Raw genomic sequence first — 18623 nt, 5'->3', positions numbered from 1 at the left:
ACTGACCGCATAAGGTAATACGGAACAAAACAACTGATGAGACACTTGAAATTGCAGAGTTGGCTGAAATGGGATGTCCAGAGATAGCCTAAGCCAGAGGTCTCGCAGCAGCAGCGCGCGGGGCAGATCTGGCCCCAAGGTGGCTTTACACAGCTCAGTATTAATCTGTTATTAAAATCTGGCCGGCAGCCCAGTCTTTCATTTAACACAGAGAAAAAAAAATGACCTAACAATATTTGACAATCTTCATTGCCATCACCCCCATCCACAATCTTTACTGCCGAAACCCCCAACCCCCCATCCACAATATTCACTGCCGACACCCCCCATCCATAATCTTCACTGCCGACACCCCCACTCCACCCCTCAGTACAGGTACTGATCACCTGACTGTTGATGTTACTCTCAGCATAAAAAAAAACAGCTCAGGTGGCCTCCCGTCCAGTGGCCCCAGCTTAATCACTACAAGGTGTGAGGAAGTGGTAAAATAGAAACTATATCTAACAAGACAAATGTCCGGAACGTGGAAAAATGCATGTGTCAGAATGTGAATCCTTTTGACCGTTTTGAAAACCTGAACTAATCAGTATCTTTGGCGTGTCCATCTCTTTCCCACGTGCATCCACTGCAGAGAAGCGTTAAGCTGGGAGCCTATGCAGGAGTTGGAAGTTACTCTGCTCTGTACTGAAAGCTCTGGAAACTGCAGTTTTAGTTCAAAGCTAACATTATTGTTCAGAAGCAGCTGCAGTACACCATGTCGATGCTCGCCAATCAATGGTATCAAGAAACAAACTATACTCCAATTGCTCCATCTCGATTATGAGTCCTAGTCATCAATAGGCTTTTCCAGGCCAGGGCACAAGGTAAGAGAATAATGCCAGACTAGTGGTGAGCGATATTTTATACTAGCCGTTTATAACTGTACCACACAGTAACAAATAGACAAAAGATACTTTGGAAAATGTAGAACACCCGGACATGTGTTATTTAAATGTATAATATAAAATTCAAACTCTTCATGATTTTTTTCTCTGCATACAAGCAGACTATACAAGTGAATTTCTTTGTTTCCAGCATTGTCCCCCAGAAGTTCATTGCTGCAACGAACAGTGATGGGCAAACGGTGGCCAAGGTCACGGAAAGATGTTTAATTCTTGCTAATTATCTTACCAATGATTTGTGGTTAAGCCCACTACAAGCTTAATGTTTCACAATTTTGGGTTTGGCCCATCTTTCTTTCACAAGAATCTACATTTACGTTTAAATTTACTTTAGCAGATGCTTTTGTCTAAAGTGACAAAAAAGTGAGGCAACTAGAACATTATAAACATAAAGCTGTCAAGGAGTCAAATAGGCATAAGTGCGGCTAAGCTGAGCTTCCAATGAATACCCAGATGCAAGTGCACTACATAACACTGTTATTATAATACCAGAACAAATTTTGACCCCCTCTTCTCACCACAATTGTTTTAATTCATCCACATTGGAGGGTTTTCAACTATGAACTGCCCACTTAACATCCTCAATGGGGTTCCAGGACTTTGGCCACTTCAAACCTTAATTTTTTTTACCACCGTTCAGAGGAGGATTTGCTCTTCTGTTTCGGATCGTTATCCTGCTGCAATAACCCATTTGTTTTGGCCTTCAGATCATGGTCTGATGGCAGGATTTTCTCCTGCAATACTTTCTATTAGACAGTTGAATTCATGCATTCCTCAATAATGGCAAGTTGCCGAGGCCCTGAAACAGCAAAGCATTCCAACACCAACACACTACCTCCACCATGTTTGGCTGTGGGCATGATGTTATGTGTGGAAAGCAGTGTTAGCTACAGTATACGCCGGATGTAGCAGAACCCATGTCTTCCAGATAGTTCCACTTCTGACTCATTAATCCATGGAACATTCTCCCAAAAGGTTTGGGGTAATCACGATGTTTTTTTCAAAGTATTAGACCTGCATGTGTCTCTTGTTTAGCAGTGATTGTTGCCTTGCAACAATCTCATGGACACCATTTTTGCCCAGTGTATATCTAATCATGGACTCATGAACACAGACGTTAACTAACCTGAGAGAAGCTTGCAGTTCCTTAGATGTTTGTCTGGGGTCTGCTATGACTTCCCTGAATGAATTTTGTAGGGCCAGCCACTCCTTCCAATTTTTTTCCATTTGGAGATTATGGCTCTCATGGTGGTTCACTGAAGTCCAAGGATTTTAGAGAGTGCTCTGTACCCCTTTCCTAACTAATGTATTTCAATAACTTTCTTTCTCAGGTCTTCAGAAAGTTCTTTTGATTGAGGCGTTGTGTGCTCCTTCTTGAGACCCCATATCCTACTCCATATTACTGGAGTGTTTCTATTTAAGTGATGTGCAGATTAAACAGGGCTGGCAACAATCAAGCTAGGGTGTGTCTACTTTAATTTAACTCATTATCATTCACATTTGGTTCACTGATTGATTGAGTGACTAAGGGGGCAGAAATTTAGGCACACAGGGTGGAGAACATGTTAACACCACATCCGCCAAGTGGGGGTAGGAATCCAAAGCACAATGCCAGAATTAGGTGGTTACACTGCTAAACATAGAGATAACATAGTGCTGCACACTGAGTGCAAACCGAACATTACAATAAAAAAACACTGCTTGTGTTTGATATCCTAATAATAGTCATGCATTTGGATCAGGAAACTGACTCATCTCCCTGACAATCAACTTATTTGCATTTATCAGAGTTTATTGAGTTGATTATTTGAAATCACATATCACCCTTTCAACTCAATGAAAGCAGATTTATTTGTAACATATCAGCTGAGGAATATGATTCTGCTTTGAAAGTCAATTTTTATTTCATAACAAATGAGACAAAAACCATTGCTGTAACTGTACATTATCCCAAGTAAACCGGCAAAGACTAGCACTATTTTACAAGGGGCAGGACTATACTATTAACAAATTATTATTAATAGGGTTGTGTTGTAGTTTCAAATCACCCATTGTCCAATCACTGACTTTCATTAGTAACCTAATGGTTCTTCAGAAAGTCCTCCACGTATCTCCACAGGTAATGGTGACTACAAGCAACTGTAGGAAATTTTATTCTTCAGTCCAAAACAAACTCAACCACACTGTTAACATCTTACAATGCATTTAAATATCCCACAATGATGACTGCTGTTGAGGATTCATTCACATTAATGTACAGAAAGAGTAATTGCTAGCTTAAGGCAATTTACCAGCAGGACTTTCATTGATTGTTCTCGAATAAAAATTAAGCACCAAACATAATAATTTTTTGTTTGTGGATTCATGCTGACAGACACCACATAAAATATCATGATGGTACTGGAATGACTCCTTTATTTCTCACATACTTAGTAAAAACCACAAAACCAAGTGATACACTTTCAAATGGAATATTTGACAGATTATTGCCTTAGTTAAGTCACTTCTTCCGTTTAGATTTTTGACAGCCCAGCCGCTGACTTTAACAGACTGTTACTTCATGTTGTATAATGATATATGGCTTTATAACAAGAAAAATCCTCATGTGATTTTATTAAATAAACCTTTTAATTTTTGATTTATAACTTCAAATAACCACAGTCAAAGTATGTATACAGATACAAATGACTTGTTTATCTGAACTAGAAAAATCTTTATGGTGAAACTTCTAGAACATTCGTTTTTCTGCACTCTATAGGGGGACATGTTCTTAAAACCCGGCCTCACACACACAGACACACATCAGTTAATAACCCTAATGGTAACTCATAAGTAACTGATAAAATAAATGCTTCTTTAACAATACCTTCTGCCAGGCCATAAATCATACAGGTGACATTTAAAAATAAACACAGGTGATGTAATGGCTTATGGAAAACGAACACTTCAGCAAGGTTTTCAAACCAGTCAGCTAGCTTAAATGTATGCTACAAAACATAAAAGCTGCAAAAATCAAAACAGAGCCCAAGCCTACCCAGCTTTTGTGTCTAGCTACCTTAGTAACAATAGGAAGGATTTATCCTGGCATAGTTTAGTATATAAAGGAGTGCTGGGTCCACCTGACAGGAGAGCTAAAAAGAATACAAGTCTCCTTTAGAAACAATTAGGCTTTCAGATAAAAAGATATTAAATATAAAAATATAACAAAACCTTAACTAAAAACATATCACCTTCATATAGACATCAACATGTTAACAGCCACAAGTAGTATTAAAGTGATCCATACTCAGTTGATGAAGGAATGTGTTTTGAAGTGTGTGGTTGATGTACATATATGCTGATAAGTGAAGATTTGCATCTGCAATTCCAGGTAAACATACTGTAGTAAGCCTAGTGTGCCCCCAGTGGCTACAGAATGAAGACTTTGAAGCCTGTGAGGTTATATGTGCAGCTGACTTTCATGTACCACACAGTGTAGTGCACAAGAATGTGGTAAACATGGGGCTCAAAGCCTACTGCCCCCTACTGCCACCCCCACCCCATATACTTCCATATGAATTTAGAGAAGATCAACTTCAATGCATACCTCTAAAACCAGATTAGAGTATGTGATCTAATTAGAATTGTGGATTTAAAATACCGTATAACAAGAGACAGACATTTCACACTGTGTCTGCTACGTTGCATTATCGATCTGATGACATCACAGAGCGAAATGTCTAGAACCGCAGATTTACAAGGACAGATGTTTATTCTGATCGCCCCATCTCTGGCTCTCTTTCAGAAGAATAATGGGACTCTGTTGCTAAATCACAAAGGTTCTTTTTTCTTCTTCTAAGCCACAACAGGAACAAAGGATTCCCATTTGTCAAACCATGAGCTGATTAATAGGGGGGTGGGGACACTAGCCATTCAAATGGCAACCTTAATTCTTGCCTAGTCTTTGCACAACTCACCCCTTCAAGTGTCCAAACTTCTCTGTCTCCACTGTTTCTGAAGAATGAGCCTAGCTTAAATATGCTGCACTGGGACATTAAGGAGATTAAATAAATCCTTCTCACAGGGCCCCAGACATGCGTGGTCTGACATGAATATTAACATACTATGACAGTGTGTATTAAAACTAGGTTACTGCCCCTACTTGTTTTAAAAAAATGAGATGAAAAAGATGTTTAAAAAAATGAGATGAAAAAGATGTTTAAAAAAATGAGATGAAAAAGATGTTTTTACATCTTCAACAGACAGAAACAGTTCTTATAGTGCCTTTTACAAAGAAATGTCACGATGTTTGCTGAACGGAAAGCAAATGCACCTGCGACTGTTTCATAAAATTTCCATCCATCCATTTTCCAAACCGCTTACTGGGTCGCGGGGGGTCCGGAGCCTATCCTGGAAGCAATGGGAACGAGGCAGGGAACAACCCAGGATGGGGGGCCAACCCATCGCAGTGTTTAATAAAATTTGGCTGCTAAAATTCTCATCACAAGGGAAAAGGAGCGAGGCCTAAAATAAACACATGATTATTGCCTTTCCTAATATGCTGTAGCTCCCCCAAAAAAGCAGACTATAGGCAGGCCCTCTTTCTCATACACCCCTGGGCAGGACTGCATTAACCCCCACCAAGGGTCATGCCCCTCTTCCCGTCACTGTGTCAGTGCATGTGTCTGCTAGTTTACCATTATATAAAATAAAGGCCTAAAATAACTGAAGTTAAGTCTTTAAATGCTTCAGTTGTTTAAGAATACACACATTTCATAACGTGGATTTCACACTGATCCAATTCCTTCACCTGACATTAACAAAAGTGATTCTGATTCATCTGAAATAAGTAGCTGCTTCTATAGGTTTACTTTCCTGATGATATCTCGGTTTCGCAGTTTAGCCTGGCCCACAAGCAGCTACTGAAAGATCTTATTTTTGACAGGAACCAGGATGGAGTTAAATAGCAAAACGGTTGAAGAGGCATGGGAGTTTTTTAAAAGCACATTGTTGCAAGTGCAAGAGGACTTCATACCTGTTTCCAACAAAACTAAATATAGGAAACTACAACCAAGGTGGTTTACTAAGGAAATTAAGAATAAAGTCAGGAGGAAAAGGGCTCTCTTCCACAAATGGAAATTAACTAATGATTCCTTGTGCCCTTGCAGGTACCAAGCAGTCTAATCCAAGGGCCTCCCAACCCCCAGGTCAAGGGCAGTGTTTTCAAGCCACACTTTTTTTTATGACCTCTGGCATTCATGCATTATAATCACATCCTAAAACACTTAAATCTATTAAATCTGGCCTGCCCATGTGTCCACCCACTCCAAGTCAGCAAGTATTACTGCCAATCCCCCCTAAGCATTACTATATTAGACTTTATTAGCATATTAGATGAACATACCCTCAATACGGTCAGGGCATATCGCTGTTACCATTGACTCTTTTCTGAACTAGCCTTGTATCTGACGCTGATTCTTGGATTATGTCACTGGTGCTCAACCACTAATCTTTCTGGGTTTGCACCTAGATCTTGAAACTTTGTCATTACATAACCATCAATATCGGTCATCCTGCGAATTCATATATGATAGCTATTTTCCATTTACTGCACATTTTAATATTTAATGACCTTTATTTATATAAATTATGCATGTAAATTTGGCAGTAAATTTTGCACATGGCACAAAACCAAATAACAGCAATTGCTAATCCAGCATCCAGTTTATGAATCTTTTATCTTCTGAACCCATACTATGCACAGACATGTGTTAACTCCAAACAATGTCCTACCCTCTCCTTAATATAGCTATAATCTACCTGATCCATTTACTGTGGATTAAAAGCCCAATGTATCTACACTACCTCCATAGACATATACTGTATGTCCTCCCACATGGAGCTGTTGATATGGAAAATACTTGGCAAAGTAATTAGAACATTCTAATGTGTCTTCTTTTTGTGGCAGATCTACACTGTTATAGGTACAAAGCACAAGAAAGCTCTAAGAAAGATGAATATTAGATTCATATCAGTAGGATTTATCAGAGGCACTTGATTACATCTCAGTGGTCCTAAAAGATGTTAGCTCAGGGTAATGCACATCTCACACTCAATGGAGACCTCCTTACACAGCCTGAAAATGTATATTATCATCCATCCATCCATTTTCCAAACCGCTTATCCTACTGGGTCGCGGGACCTATCCCGGAAGCAATGGGCACGAGGCTGTATATTATTAATCTAGAGTAAACAAAAATCTGTGAAACTATGTCTTCTTTCTACTTTGAAAGACCTATAATCTGTAATCCTTGATGTCATTATCAGTGGCGGAACAACTGCACACAAGGCCCCGGGGCAAAACATCGATCTTGATGTATGTCGTCTGACGGATGTTAGGCAGCCTTTAGATCCTACCCATCTTGCACTGCAGTTTTTTGCAATTCCTCAAATGGGAAACCATTAAATACAAAAGGAACAGCTTAGTTTGACATCAAAACGTTACTATTACTTTTAACTGGCAAAAGAAATTTTAAAGAAATTATATTAATTTAATATGTGTGCGGAGTTGGCATGTTCTCCCCATGTCGTCGTGGGGTTTCCTCCGGGTACTCAGGTTTCCCCCCACAGTCCAAAAACATGCAGAGGCTAATTGGAGTTACTAAATTGCCTGTAGGAATGCGTGTATGAGTGTCCCCTGCGATGGGCTGGCCCCCCATCCTGGGTTATTCCCTGCTTCGTGCCCATTGCTTCCGGGATAGGCTCTGGACCGCCCGCGACCCAGTAGGAGGGGCAGTTTGGAAAATGGATGGATGGATGTATTTAGCATATGGGAGGGTCCTCTTTTTGTTGGGGGGAGGGCCCATTACGATCCAGGGGAGGGCCCGGGCCCAAGCGCAATGGCCCCGCCCGCCCCGCCTATAGCTCCACCCCTGGTCATTATACTTGTAAACAAAAACTTGTGTTTGAACAACTTTCAGGTCTTCCCACCATGTGAAGATGCGTTTTTCTCTGCAACAAACTCATGTGTTTGTTGCATGGCAGTTTTTGCTGCTATTGTAATTTTGCTGCACATCTGAAATTATCATTCCAGCTTCCACAACTTAGGTTAAATACCATTAAAAGTTTGAATCTAAGCAATGATATGTCTGATCGCTTTAACAAATAATTCAATTTATTCATCATATATTACCTGCAATGAAGAAATAGAATTTAGAATTTAATTTTCAAATTTCACATTTCCCAATGTCTCCAGGTCCAAATGTGATAATGACATCAGTAACTCATAGGAATTACACTTTAAAACCTCCATGTTTGCATGATTTCTGTGTAGCCCCAATTATGGTGCCCTGACTACCACCCCCCCCCCCCCCACACCCAAACACACACACATCCAGCATCCTTCATAAACTCCAAGAAATAGAAAATATTGTTGTTCATGCAGCGCACAATTTATAAACTTACTTACCACAGACTGGTAGTAATTCAGCTGTATCTGTTACCACCATAACCAAATTAAGAAGGATGTTGTGCTCAATTAGCCACTGATGCCGTACTGTAGCTGCTGAAAATCAAAGGTTGCTGTGCAGTTTGTTTTTGCAGTGCTAACCCTGGCCTTCTCTTAATTACATGTTGAAACAGCATTGTGTTTTAATTAATAAAGGAAATCTACCTGTATATGACTATTGTCACGCCCAGCTTGTCCGATCCTCGTGTACCACGCCTCCTCATCATCCACGTGTGCTTCCCCAATCGTGCCCAGCTGTGCCCTGTTATTTTGCCTTGTCTTTTTGTATATCAGTCCATGTCTTGCCCTATCCGATGTCGGTCATTGTTATTATTGTTGTTGGAATGTGCGTGGTTCTACCTGTCACTCCGAATAAACCCTTCTCTGCCCTTATTCCGCCTATCTGCCTCAACCTTCGCCACTTCCAGCCTGCCCGTCCACCTGGGAAGCCTGGCAACTATGACAGGTGTAACTTTTATTTATTGTAAACTTGCTTGAGCCAGTATCTAATGACAAAATTCAGGACTGACCTGGTTCTGGGTGATTTGAGATTCCCTATAAATTCTAACCAGCTGATAGGAGAGTCAGTATCAGGAATGAGATGAAGACTGAAGTGGATGACTGCAGTCGCTTTACCTTCACCCATTGGGACGGCAGAAGGTGCACTCCACTCAGGCATGGCAGTGAGGCTGATGAGCTGTAAATACATGGGTGAGATGCATGATGGGTAACAGACACAGATGGGTCATCATGACATGTAGCAGGTAAAGCTCAGTATCAGCCCTTTTTAACATTTTAAAATAGAATAATTAAACAAAGAGAATGATTGGTTTCTCACAAGATCTGCAGCCTTCCGTAGTATTATTTTAGTGCTCTGTCCTGTTTTGCCATTATACTCACCTCCTGGGATCACATCATGGTAATGGAATCTCTGCACGGGGTTCACAGGTCAAAGTGCCTAAAGGTGCATTCCAGTTACTCCAAATGCCACAGCACTCTTGCAGTAGGCAGAACTCTGCAAGCTAGAGTGAGAGAGGTAAACAACACCATGATTGAGATATTGATCCTTAACCTTGGTCCATGGGAGCCGCCATGTCTGCCAGATTGTCAAACAACTTCAACAAAGTTATTCTCAGTTTGCGAGACAAACTGAATGCAACTATAGCTAAACACAGCACATTCCATCTGACAAACTGCAGCTAGGAATTGTATATCTGACATGACCACCTTAACTGTAGATGGAGTTCATGCTTCCTGCTGATTTGTCCAGCTGCCCCTCTATCCTGTGCACTTCTTACTATCTCCAGCCAAATGCATGGTTAGAATGTGCCATTGGTATGTGAGCAAATATATGAGGATTTAAATTAATGCAATAGTGGTTTGTGCTGCAAATTCAGATAACCTGTCTCTAGTGACACAACCACAAACCTTGTGAAGTGAATGCATAACTTAGTCTATGTTTAAGCACAGCAAAGCACTGATTAGCTATGCAAACAAAAAGAAAAACAAAAGAAAACTCATACAGCTATTTGTTTGTTTTTTTTTATCTCACTGCAATTCCTTGCTGTCTCTGACTGGTTTGCTACAGGTAAAAATCTCCATTATGATGGAGCTCAGGGAAATTCAGCTCTCTTTAGCATTCTCCTTGTTTGACATACTAATAAAAAGGGCATTTCTGACACCATTCTGAGGTGGAACTCACTATGCACCCGGTGATTGCGCTAGTCCCTCCAGGCGTTTGAAAGCAGAAGAGTACTCCTGATTGCGAAAGTATACACACAATGAAGTGCAAAGTTTAAAAACGTATTAAATGTGCATTGATTCTCATTGACCCAATCAAGCCATTTAAATTGTCTGTAAAAGGATGGACAAAAAGCAAATGGTGAGAAATCCCAGTGATGAAGAGAATTTTGTGCACAAGGTGAAAAAGCTGCCTACAGTGGAAGGAGAGTTTGTATGTGTGATGGAAATGCAATGCATTAAGAACAGGAAGAATTTAAAAGGCACCTATATTTTATTTTAGAAAACATTCCTTCAATACCAATGTTTCCTTTTAGTCAGCAGGCCTTCAAAATGCATCACTAGTTTGGTAAAAAACCTTTCTCAAAATGCAGGCATTTAGTTGTATAATCTGCACACTGGAGTCCAAAGTTTGAAGCACAGATGTTTCAAATTTTAAACCAAATTGTGAAACCCTTTCTGTACACAAAGCTGCCCAGATGACCTAAAGGATTGGCTGAATGGATGTTATAGCCCATGGTTGAAATGTAACTTGATAAGAACCTGCACTCTGTGTTGTACATGGCAGAGATGACATGTATTTCCAACAATGTAGGGCTGCAAAAAAAAACAATTTTGACAATCTCTATCTCAAAATTTTATTAAGGGCTATGTCGCAGGATACTGACTTCTTAGATGATGGAAAATTAAAGTAATTCCACACTTTTGTTAGTTTGGTCTTACGTTGACCCTCCACAGAAGAAGCCACGATATTAATCTTGCAAACAGCAAAAAAGCAACCAGTTGATGACAAAATTTGTTGTCAGTAATCTTTATTAGACTAATATTGATTTTATCGATTAGTCATTGCATCTCAATAGCAGTGTACAGTTCCATCTCATTTTCAAGAGGAAGCAGAATTCATATTAAAAATGCTAATTAAACCCTGTTCCTGGTTACTTGATTTAGAAAAACTCAAATCCTAAACAATGACAATCTCACCAACATCCTAAACGATGAGTGCTTCTCAATACAAAGAAAGCAAAGACCATTCTTGTGGTCTTGGCAAAAGCAGTCTTGCTAACATGCATCCTAAAAAACTTGAGATGCAATGAATCATGGGACTGTTCTTGTTTGGTGAAGACTGATGCATTTTTGAAATTTTAAGCAGGGCAAGAACGACATCCAGGGACTATTACCATCCTCTGTTCTTAGCATTTGAACCAGCAATCGAAGGTGAAACTGATAAAACAGATAAGCAAAAACCCAAGTACGTTAAAGTATACATATTGAGAAACAATAAATGACAATATACTAAACATGGTTGCTTCAGTTATAGTTATATTACTCACCAGATTGCTGGAGTAAGACCTAAGACGGGCCTACAGTGGCGGTCTGAGGTGGGTGGTACAGTAAAGCCCTAGCAGACTGTTCAGCTCCATAATGCGGGGTGTCACAAAGCTACATAACATTAGAATGCAAACTATTAGTTTACTGAACACTAACATAGCACAGCCATTTCAAGAACCTGTGTTAAGTGAGCACAGTTCTTAGCACCTCACAGCTGTAACTTACTCATACAATGTAAACAGAAGATAAATTGCATAATTTGCCCAGTGGTGACAGAATTGACGACCTAAAAATACCCAACAATAAAAATGAAACCTACATTACAGCTTTCCAGCATAATAAAATGCATTTCAATTTAACCATGAAACACAATGAATATATAGATTTTTCTATTCATCTATCTTCCATAAGCACTACTTCAATGAAAGGTCGCAATGTACCAGGAGTTTGTCACAGGCAACATAGGACACAAAGCAAGGAAACAATGCGTAAAGGAGCCCAGGCGATTGCAGGGATCATGCACGCATACACACAATCCTAATCCATGGGTGAGATCACAGTTCACCTGACTGCATGTGGATTATGGGAGGAAGCTGTGCATGGTCATGGTAAGTAAGTACATGCAGATCGCTCATACAGCTCCTACATTACCTTGCATGTTTAGTCCTATACTGAACTCCCTGATCGCTACACCTTACTGTTGCTTTAAGTTTAAGATTCGTCCAAATTTTACAGTAACCTACCCGCACTTATACTACAGAGAATGTTTTTGCATTAAAGCTCGCAAATACTAAATTTCGATTCCACAGTTATGGCTTTAGATACCTAGGAATCCTGGTATATCATACTTATACAAAACTAATTATGGTAAATTACTATGTGAAATTAAAAAAAATTATCTCCAAAGATGGGAAATCCTCCATCTATCCTTATTGGGGAGAGTGGCTACATCTGTATTTAATTATTTAATTGAGCTGCTGGTGAAATTTGACAAAGCAGAGCTAATGAAGATATTAAACTTAACAAGGGTCTGGGTCAAATAAAAGTTAAACAGCTGTGTAACCCTAGATCTGATCATATTTTACGGTATAGATGCAATCTAGTCTGGCATATGCATCCAAACCCACCAGTGATGTGTACGGTCCATGTGTTCTGTTTTTATCTCCTTAATTAAGTAAACCATACAAAACACTTACATATCTTAGCTCATTGAAATAAATGCCTTTTTGGGAAACCCTTCCAGACAGCTTACTGTTTAACTATAAACAGGAACTCTGTGACACCAAGATGCATCCAAGTTCTGTAATTAAATAAATGTTCCTCCTTTCTGTTTCACAAATGATTACTACACTTCTAAAGATCTGAAAGTTGTCCCTTGTTGAAAGAATTCTTTACTCATTGTACTCATTTCCATATTTGTAAAGCCATTATTTCTTTTCAATTTCTGAATATTCTATTTTTCCCATTGCATAAGATCTAATGCATGTCACCCCATTTTGACTTTTTTGCATTTTACTTATTTAGAAGACAGTGTTTTCCAAAGCTATATCCTTTTTTGTTGTTGTTTTTGTATTTGAGAAAGCAGGGTCAGGCAGTCCTTACAGCAACTGGGGGTTAAGGGTCTCCTTTAGGGGCCCAATGGTGACATCACTCTTTCGAGCACTGGAACACTCACAGCATCCTAATCCACACATAAACCCCAAAACAGTGTTTTCACCCAGTTTGAAGTTGAGGACCTTTTTCTTGTTAGGCCAATGTAAAAAGCACTACACTATGGAAACTGAAAATTTATTGCATCCTCCTCCATTTTCACAGTGCAACTTGAAAATAATACTTTTATGAGTTATTCGGTGATTTGTTCATTGTTTTGTGGGCATGAATCTATGCATCACACATGCAGCATCCGTGGACTGAGTGACATGTTTTGTAGAGAAGCTTCTGCTTTGATTTATTCACTCTGCATGTGACCATTTTCTGTGAAATCTCTCGTATTCAGAGCTGTAACACTTGCTTTCTTAGCCACACTGAGGTATAATTGGAAGGACCCATTAATTTTAAGATTCAAAGGCCAATCTTTTTATTTTTCTCAATAGATTTATTGTGCACTTCAGTAGAGTGACTTTAAAAGTCATTTTCACCAGATATGCAACATGTTACTTCAATACTTTCTGTAACTGCGTAGGCGGCTCTCAGAATTAAGTGGAGTGTCTTGTACTGGTTGGTTTGGTATTTGAATTTGCTATAACTATATATAGCTGTTATATACTCATAGGCATCGGAACCTGTGGCAGAGGGGCAATTGGCAGGTGGGAGATGTACCCCCCACCCCCAAAATAAATAAAAAATATATATATAATAAAAAATTATATATATATATATATAAATATATATATAAATATATATATATATATATATATATATATATATATATATATATATATATATATATATATATATATATACAGTATATACTTTGTTATACAAATAGACTTTGTTACTTTTAGATTGTTTCCCCTACCCCCCAAATATCAAACTGTTTCCTTCAACACCGGTGAATACAGTATAATCATAATAATATTAATAATAATAATAATAATAATAATAATAATAATAATAATAATAATAATATACTAAACACTGCTCGTTATTAGTTATATGCGTACAGCATAATTTTATATCGGTTATTTTAATAAGTCACAGTTAAAGTCAATGACAACACATTTATCTGCAGACAGAAATGTGACGTATATCCGTTAATGCTGGTAATCCTACATTTCTCTAAATGGGCATTAAAGATGATGGATAATAGTAAGATTACTCGACGATTTGGTTAACTTAAAACCAACAACTGAAAATTATGTATTTATCTGCGAGATTCAAGAAGATATAAAAACTAAAGAAAACTACATAAATGTATTTCCCCAGTTTAACATTATAAAGTCTCTCACATACTAAACGGACAATGACATGCAGTTTCAAGTTTTGTTATGGGTAAAGTATACATTCCACACACAGAATACATTCAAAACCATTAATTTTATTTAAACCATAAAACTGCAGCATGACGAATATTAACCGTAATACCGCTGTCCAAAATTTTAAGACTAAAACATATTGAAATCAAGTTATTAAGTCAATATAACAAATGAAACTCCATTACATACCGCATTTGGGAACGTGTTTACTTTTCTTATTGAACGTTTCCGACGAAAGCTATGGCTTGAAATGACATGCCTCGCTCTATCCATAGAAGGATCCACTGCAGCTAACCTATTAACCAGTAACCACAAAGAAAACAAAATACACTAACTGCTTCAAATCCGATAAGCAGCATCTCGCCTACAGCAATCGCGCCTGCGCCTAAAATAGTAAGCTTCCTACGCTCACTTTCTTAACCGTTAAGCAGCTGTAAGATCGTACTCATCACGAGCATAGCAAAACAAACTAGACAATCGAATATTTATACTATTCACAAAGAATATTTTTTTCGCAATATGAAGCGGAAGAGAATACTTAAACGCACTCCGATGCTGTTTATTTCAATATCTTATTGTAAGCTATAAATGTGATTAAGTTATATTTTTAAAGAAGCGTTTCAACGTCCATCAGAAGGGATATGAGAAAGGGACTCGTCTGGTAAGCAATACAGAAAATATGATTTAGACTGAAGAACCGGGTAAAAGAAAATATTTATAATGAAAACTCGTGTTGTCCACCACGTGGTTTTGAAAAAGGATTGAAAGTGATGTTTTTTTCCCTCAAAGGGAAAAATATTCTAGGGACGTCAGCCCCAGGACTGTAATTATTGTGAGCAGGAACCAATAAAATTCAGAAAAATAAAAAGAAATACAAAACTACTAGATGGTGACCTTGGATGTGTGCATGGTTGTTTGCATATGTGATTGCTTGGTGCCATCTGCAGGGGGTACCCAAGAACAGATTCTGGGCCCCTTGCAGTTAAGACAAATAAGCAGTTAAAGACAATGAACGATAATAATATACTTTACACTAGGGTATGTGTGTGTGTGTGTGTTTTTTTTTTTTAACCAATGGTGTGCAGGCAGTCCCCAGGTTATGAGCGAGATCTCTTCCTTAATTCATACTAAGCCAAATTTGTTGGTAAGTCACATACATATACAGTACATAATAATTCCATCCATCCATCCATCTTTTGAAACAGCTTATCCTGTTCAGGGTCGCGGGGGTCTGGAACCGATCCCGAAGGCTACAGGCACAAGACGGAGCAACCCAGGATGGGGCACCAACATAATAATAATTATACAGTAATAATAAAAGTAACTACATACAATACTGCACTGTACCTTGAACCCATGAATCACTGATGCCACGCAATGTTTTCATGTGCATCACAAAGTATTATGAACCATTGTATTTAACCTAAATATTTAATATAATATATTTTATGGCGGCGGCATGGTGGTGCAGTGGTTAGCACTGTCGCCTCACACATCTGGGACCCAGGTTCGAGTCTCTGCCTGGGTCACATGTGTGTGGAGTTTGCATGGTCTCCCCATGTCGTCGTGGGGTTTCCTCCGGATACTCCGGTTTCCCCCCACAGTCTAAAAACATGCCGAGGCTAATTGGAGTTGCTAAATTGCCCGTAGGTGTGCATGTGTGAGTGGATGGTGTATGAGTGTGCCCTGCGATGGGCTGGCCCCCCATGCTGGGTTGTTCCCTGCCTTATGCCCATTGCTTCCAGGATTGGCTCCGGACCCCCCGCGACCCAGTAGGATAAGCGGTTTGGAAAATGGATGGATGGATGGATATTTTATGGCAGTCTGTTCCAAAGTATAGGTCGTCTATAAATCAGACATTCTTAACCCGGGGACTACCTATAATCACAGAATGAGAGCCGAATAAGATAAGATAAAATAAGAAAAAACGTTATTTATCCCGAGGGAAATTCTTTTGTCCTTCACATGCTCAGTGCAACAATAGGAATAAAGGTAAGGTAAAGAGTATAAAGGGAACAGAAGTAATAGTCATAGAAATAATAGTGCAAATAACTATGAGTAATACTTTGTATTATAACTATATAAATACTCATAAATACTCGTACTCTGTACAAAGTAAAAAAAAACTAAAACTAAGCTATACAAATATAATAAAATAACAGATTATTAGTGCACGTGGTAATGAAAAGTGTCTTAGTGTTGTGCCTTGAATAATTTAGATAGCAGCATGTGATGATGGGATAAAACAAACATTCAATACCAAACAGATATGTAATATTGCACAATCCAAATAAGGATTAATGACAGTTCTGAAAAGATCACCTACAAAATGAGGAAGAGTTATACAGTCTTATTGCCACAGGTAGAAAGGATTTCCTGTGTCGTTCGGTTCTGCATTTGGAGGCAATTAGTCTTTTGCTGTGGGAGCTCTGATGACCCATCATGGCTGCGTGCATGGGGTGGGAGGTGTTGTCCATGATACTGAGAAGCTTTTTCAACATTCTCCTCTCAGACACCTCCACCAGGTTCTCCAGTCTGACCCCCAGGACAGAATCAGCCTTTTTAATCAGCTTGTTCAGCCTGTTGGCATCAGCTGCCTTCACCCCATTGCCCCAGCACACAACTGCAAAAAACACTGCGCTCTCCACCACAGAGTGATAGAACATAGTCAGCATTTTCCTACAAACATTGAAAGACCTGAGCCTCCTTAGTAGGTAAAGCCGGCTCTGCCCTTTCTTGAAAACAGTATCTGTGTTCTTGGACCAGTCCAGTTTACTGTCAATGTGTACCCCCAGGTATCTGTAATCTTTGTGCTCGGGCCTCCACTTGCCTTGCCAGAACCGTAGCCGAGATTCCAGGTGAACTTGTGAAAGATTGAGCTTCACTCACCATAACATCACTGTTCAGCTTGGATCATCAGCACTGCCTTCATCAAGATCTGCCAGGAACTTAGGGGTAATGATAGATGACCAGCTATCCTATGCTGACCACCTAGTAGATTCACTGTGTATAAAATCAGGAAGATTAGGCCTTCTTTTTCCTTGTAAGCAGCTCAGCTTCTAGTCCAGGCACCTGTCATCTCACAAACAGAATACTCTAACTCCTTACTGTAAAGGCTACCAGCTTATGCTATAAAACTGCAGCAGCATGTCTGGAATTCAACCAGTCAAAAGGCTCTAATGCAGGGTTCCTCAATTCTGGCCCTGGTAGACTAGAATGAAACAGGTTTGCATTCGAGTCCTTAGCACTGGCTTTCAGAGCCATTAACAGAATATCACCTGTTGCCATTAAGTTGCTCCTCAAGACCTACAACCTATCTCACCCTTTTTAGTCAGCAAACAGCAGCCATCTGGATTTCCCCTAGCTTTTGAAAATAAGTCTAAGTCCAGATGTTTTACATATGTTCAATACACATCTCTGACTGGAGCACTACAACTAGCTCATCCAACCACTGACCTGGTCTATCTTCTACCCGCCATCTATCCTGAATCTGGATGATATGAATAGGTCTCTTGTCAGGTTCTTTTAATGTTTTTTAATGTAATACAGCTCCTCCTCTGATGCCTTACACTTGTGGCTGGAAATTCTATGGAAGCTCAGCCTAACTGCACTTATGCCTAGTTAGTTCCTTGACAGCCCTGAGACATTTTCCCTCTTTGCTATTTTGCTTTGGAAAAAAGTATCAGCTAAATAAATGTAAATAATACTCTTGGTATGTTCAATTAACCAATAATATTTCATGCCAATGCAAAAACATCTTTGCAAAAAGCCAAAGCCCTCCTTTAATGGACACACCACCAGAATTGAGCCTCTGCAGCCTCACAGCTACTTGTAACATGCTGAGTTTACACTGTCTGTAAAGATGCAGTATCATACAGGAGCGTGCAGTTAATTCTCCATGTGTCATATCTTCTGTAAATAAAACCATCGAAAAGAGCATTAAGTGCTTGACAGCTGCAATATATTTTAACATTTCTATTAGGGGGCAGTGAGCAGCTCAGTCCGCTGAGCCTCTGTACCAGTGATTAGGTCGCCAGTTCAAGCCCAGCCTTAGCAGTACAGTTACATGCCCGTCGGCCCTTGGCAAGGCCAGTAACCGTTGTTCTGTTCTACATACACAATGAATACATCGTTCATGATGGCAGCACTTCC

General features: G+C 39.3%; 1 protein-coding gene across 1 annotated transcript in view; it reads right to left on the bottom strand.

Annotated features, from left to right (window-relative positions):
* LOC125723822 (pleckstrin homology domain-containing family G member 3-like) overlaps positions 1-14785 on the bottom strand; it is a 42033-nt gene extending 27248 nt beyond the window's left edge. The window contains exons 1-4 of the mRNA XM_049000620.1: positions 14661-14785; positions 11499-11607; positions 9328-9449; positions 9064-9124 (exon numbers count right to left, since the gene is read on the bottom strand). Coding sequence (XP_048856577.1) covers positions 9064-9106 — 43 coding nt within the window. The 5' untranslated portion in view covers positions 9107-9124; positions 9328-9449; positions 11499-11607; positions 14661-14785. The remainder of the gene's footprint in view (positions 1-9063; positions 9125-9327; positions 9450-11498; positions 11608-14660) is intronic.
* Between the last annotated feature and the right edge of the window lie 3838 nt (positions 14786-18623).

Source organism: Brienomyrus brachyistius, unplaced genomic scaffold (genome assembly GCF_023856365.1).
Source record: "Brienomyrus brachyistius isolate T26 unplaced genomic scaffold, BBRACH_0.4 scaffold51, whole genome shotgun sequence".
NCBI classification, from domain to species: Eukaryota; Metazoa; Chordata; class Actinopteri; order Osteoglossiformes; family Mormyridae; genus Brienomyrus; species Brienomyrus brachyistius.
Note: the sequence above shows the minus strand (reverse complement) of the source record. Positions and strands in the feature narration are given on the sequence as shown.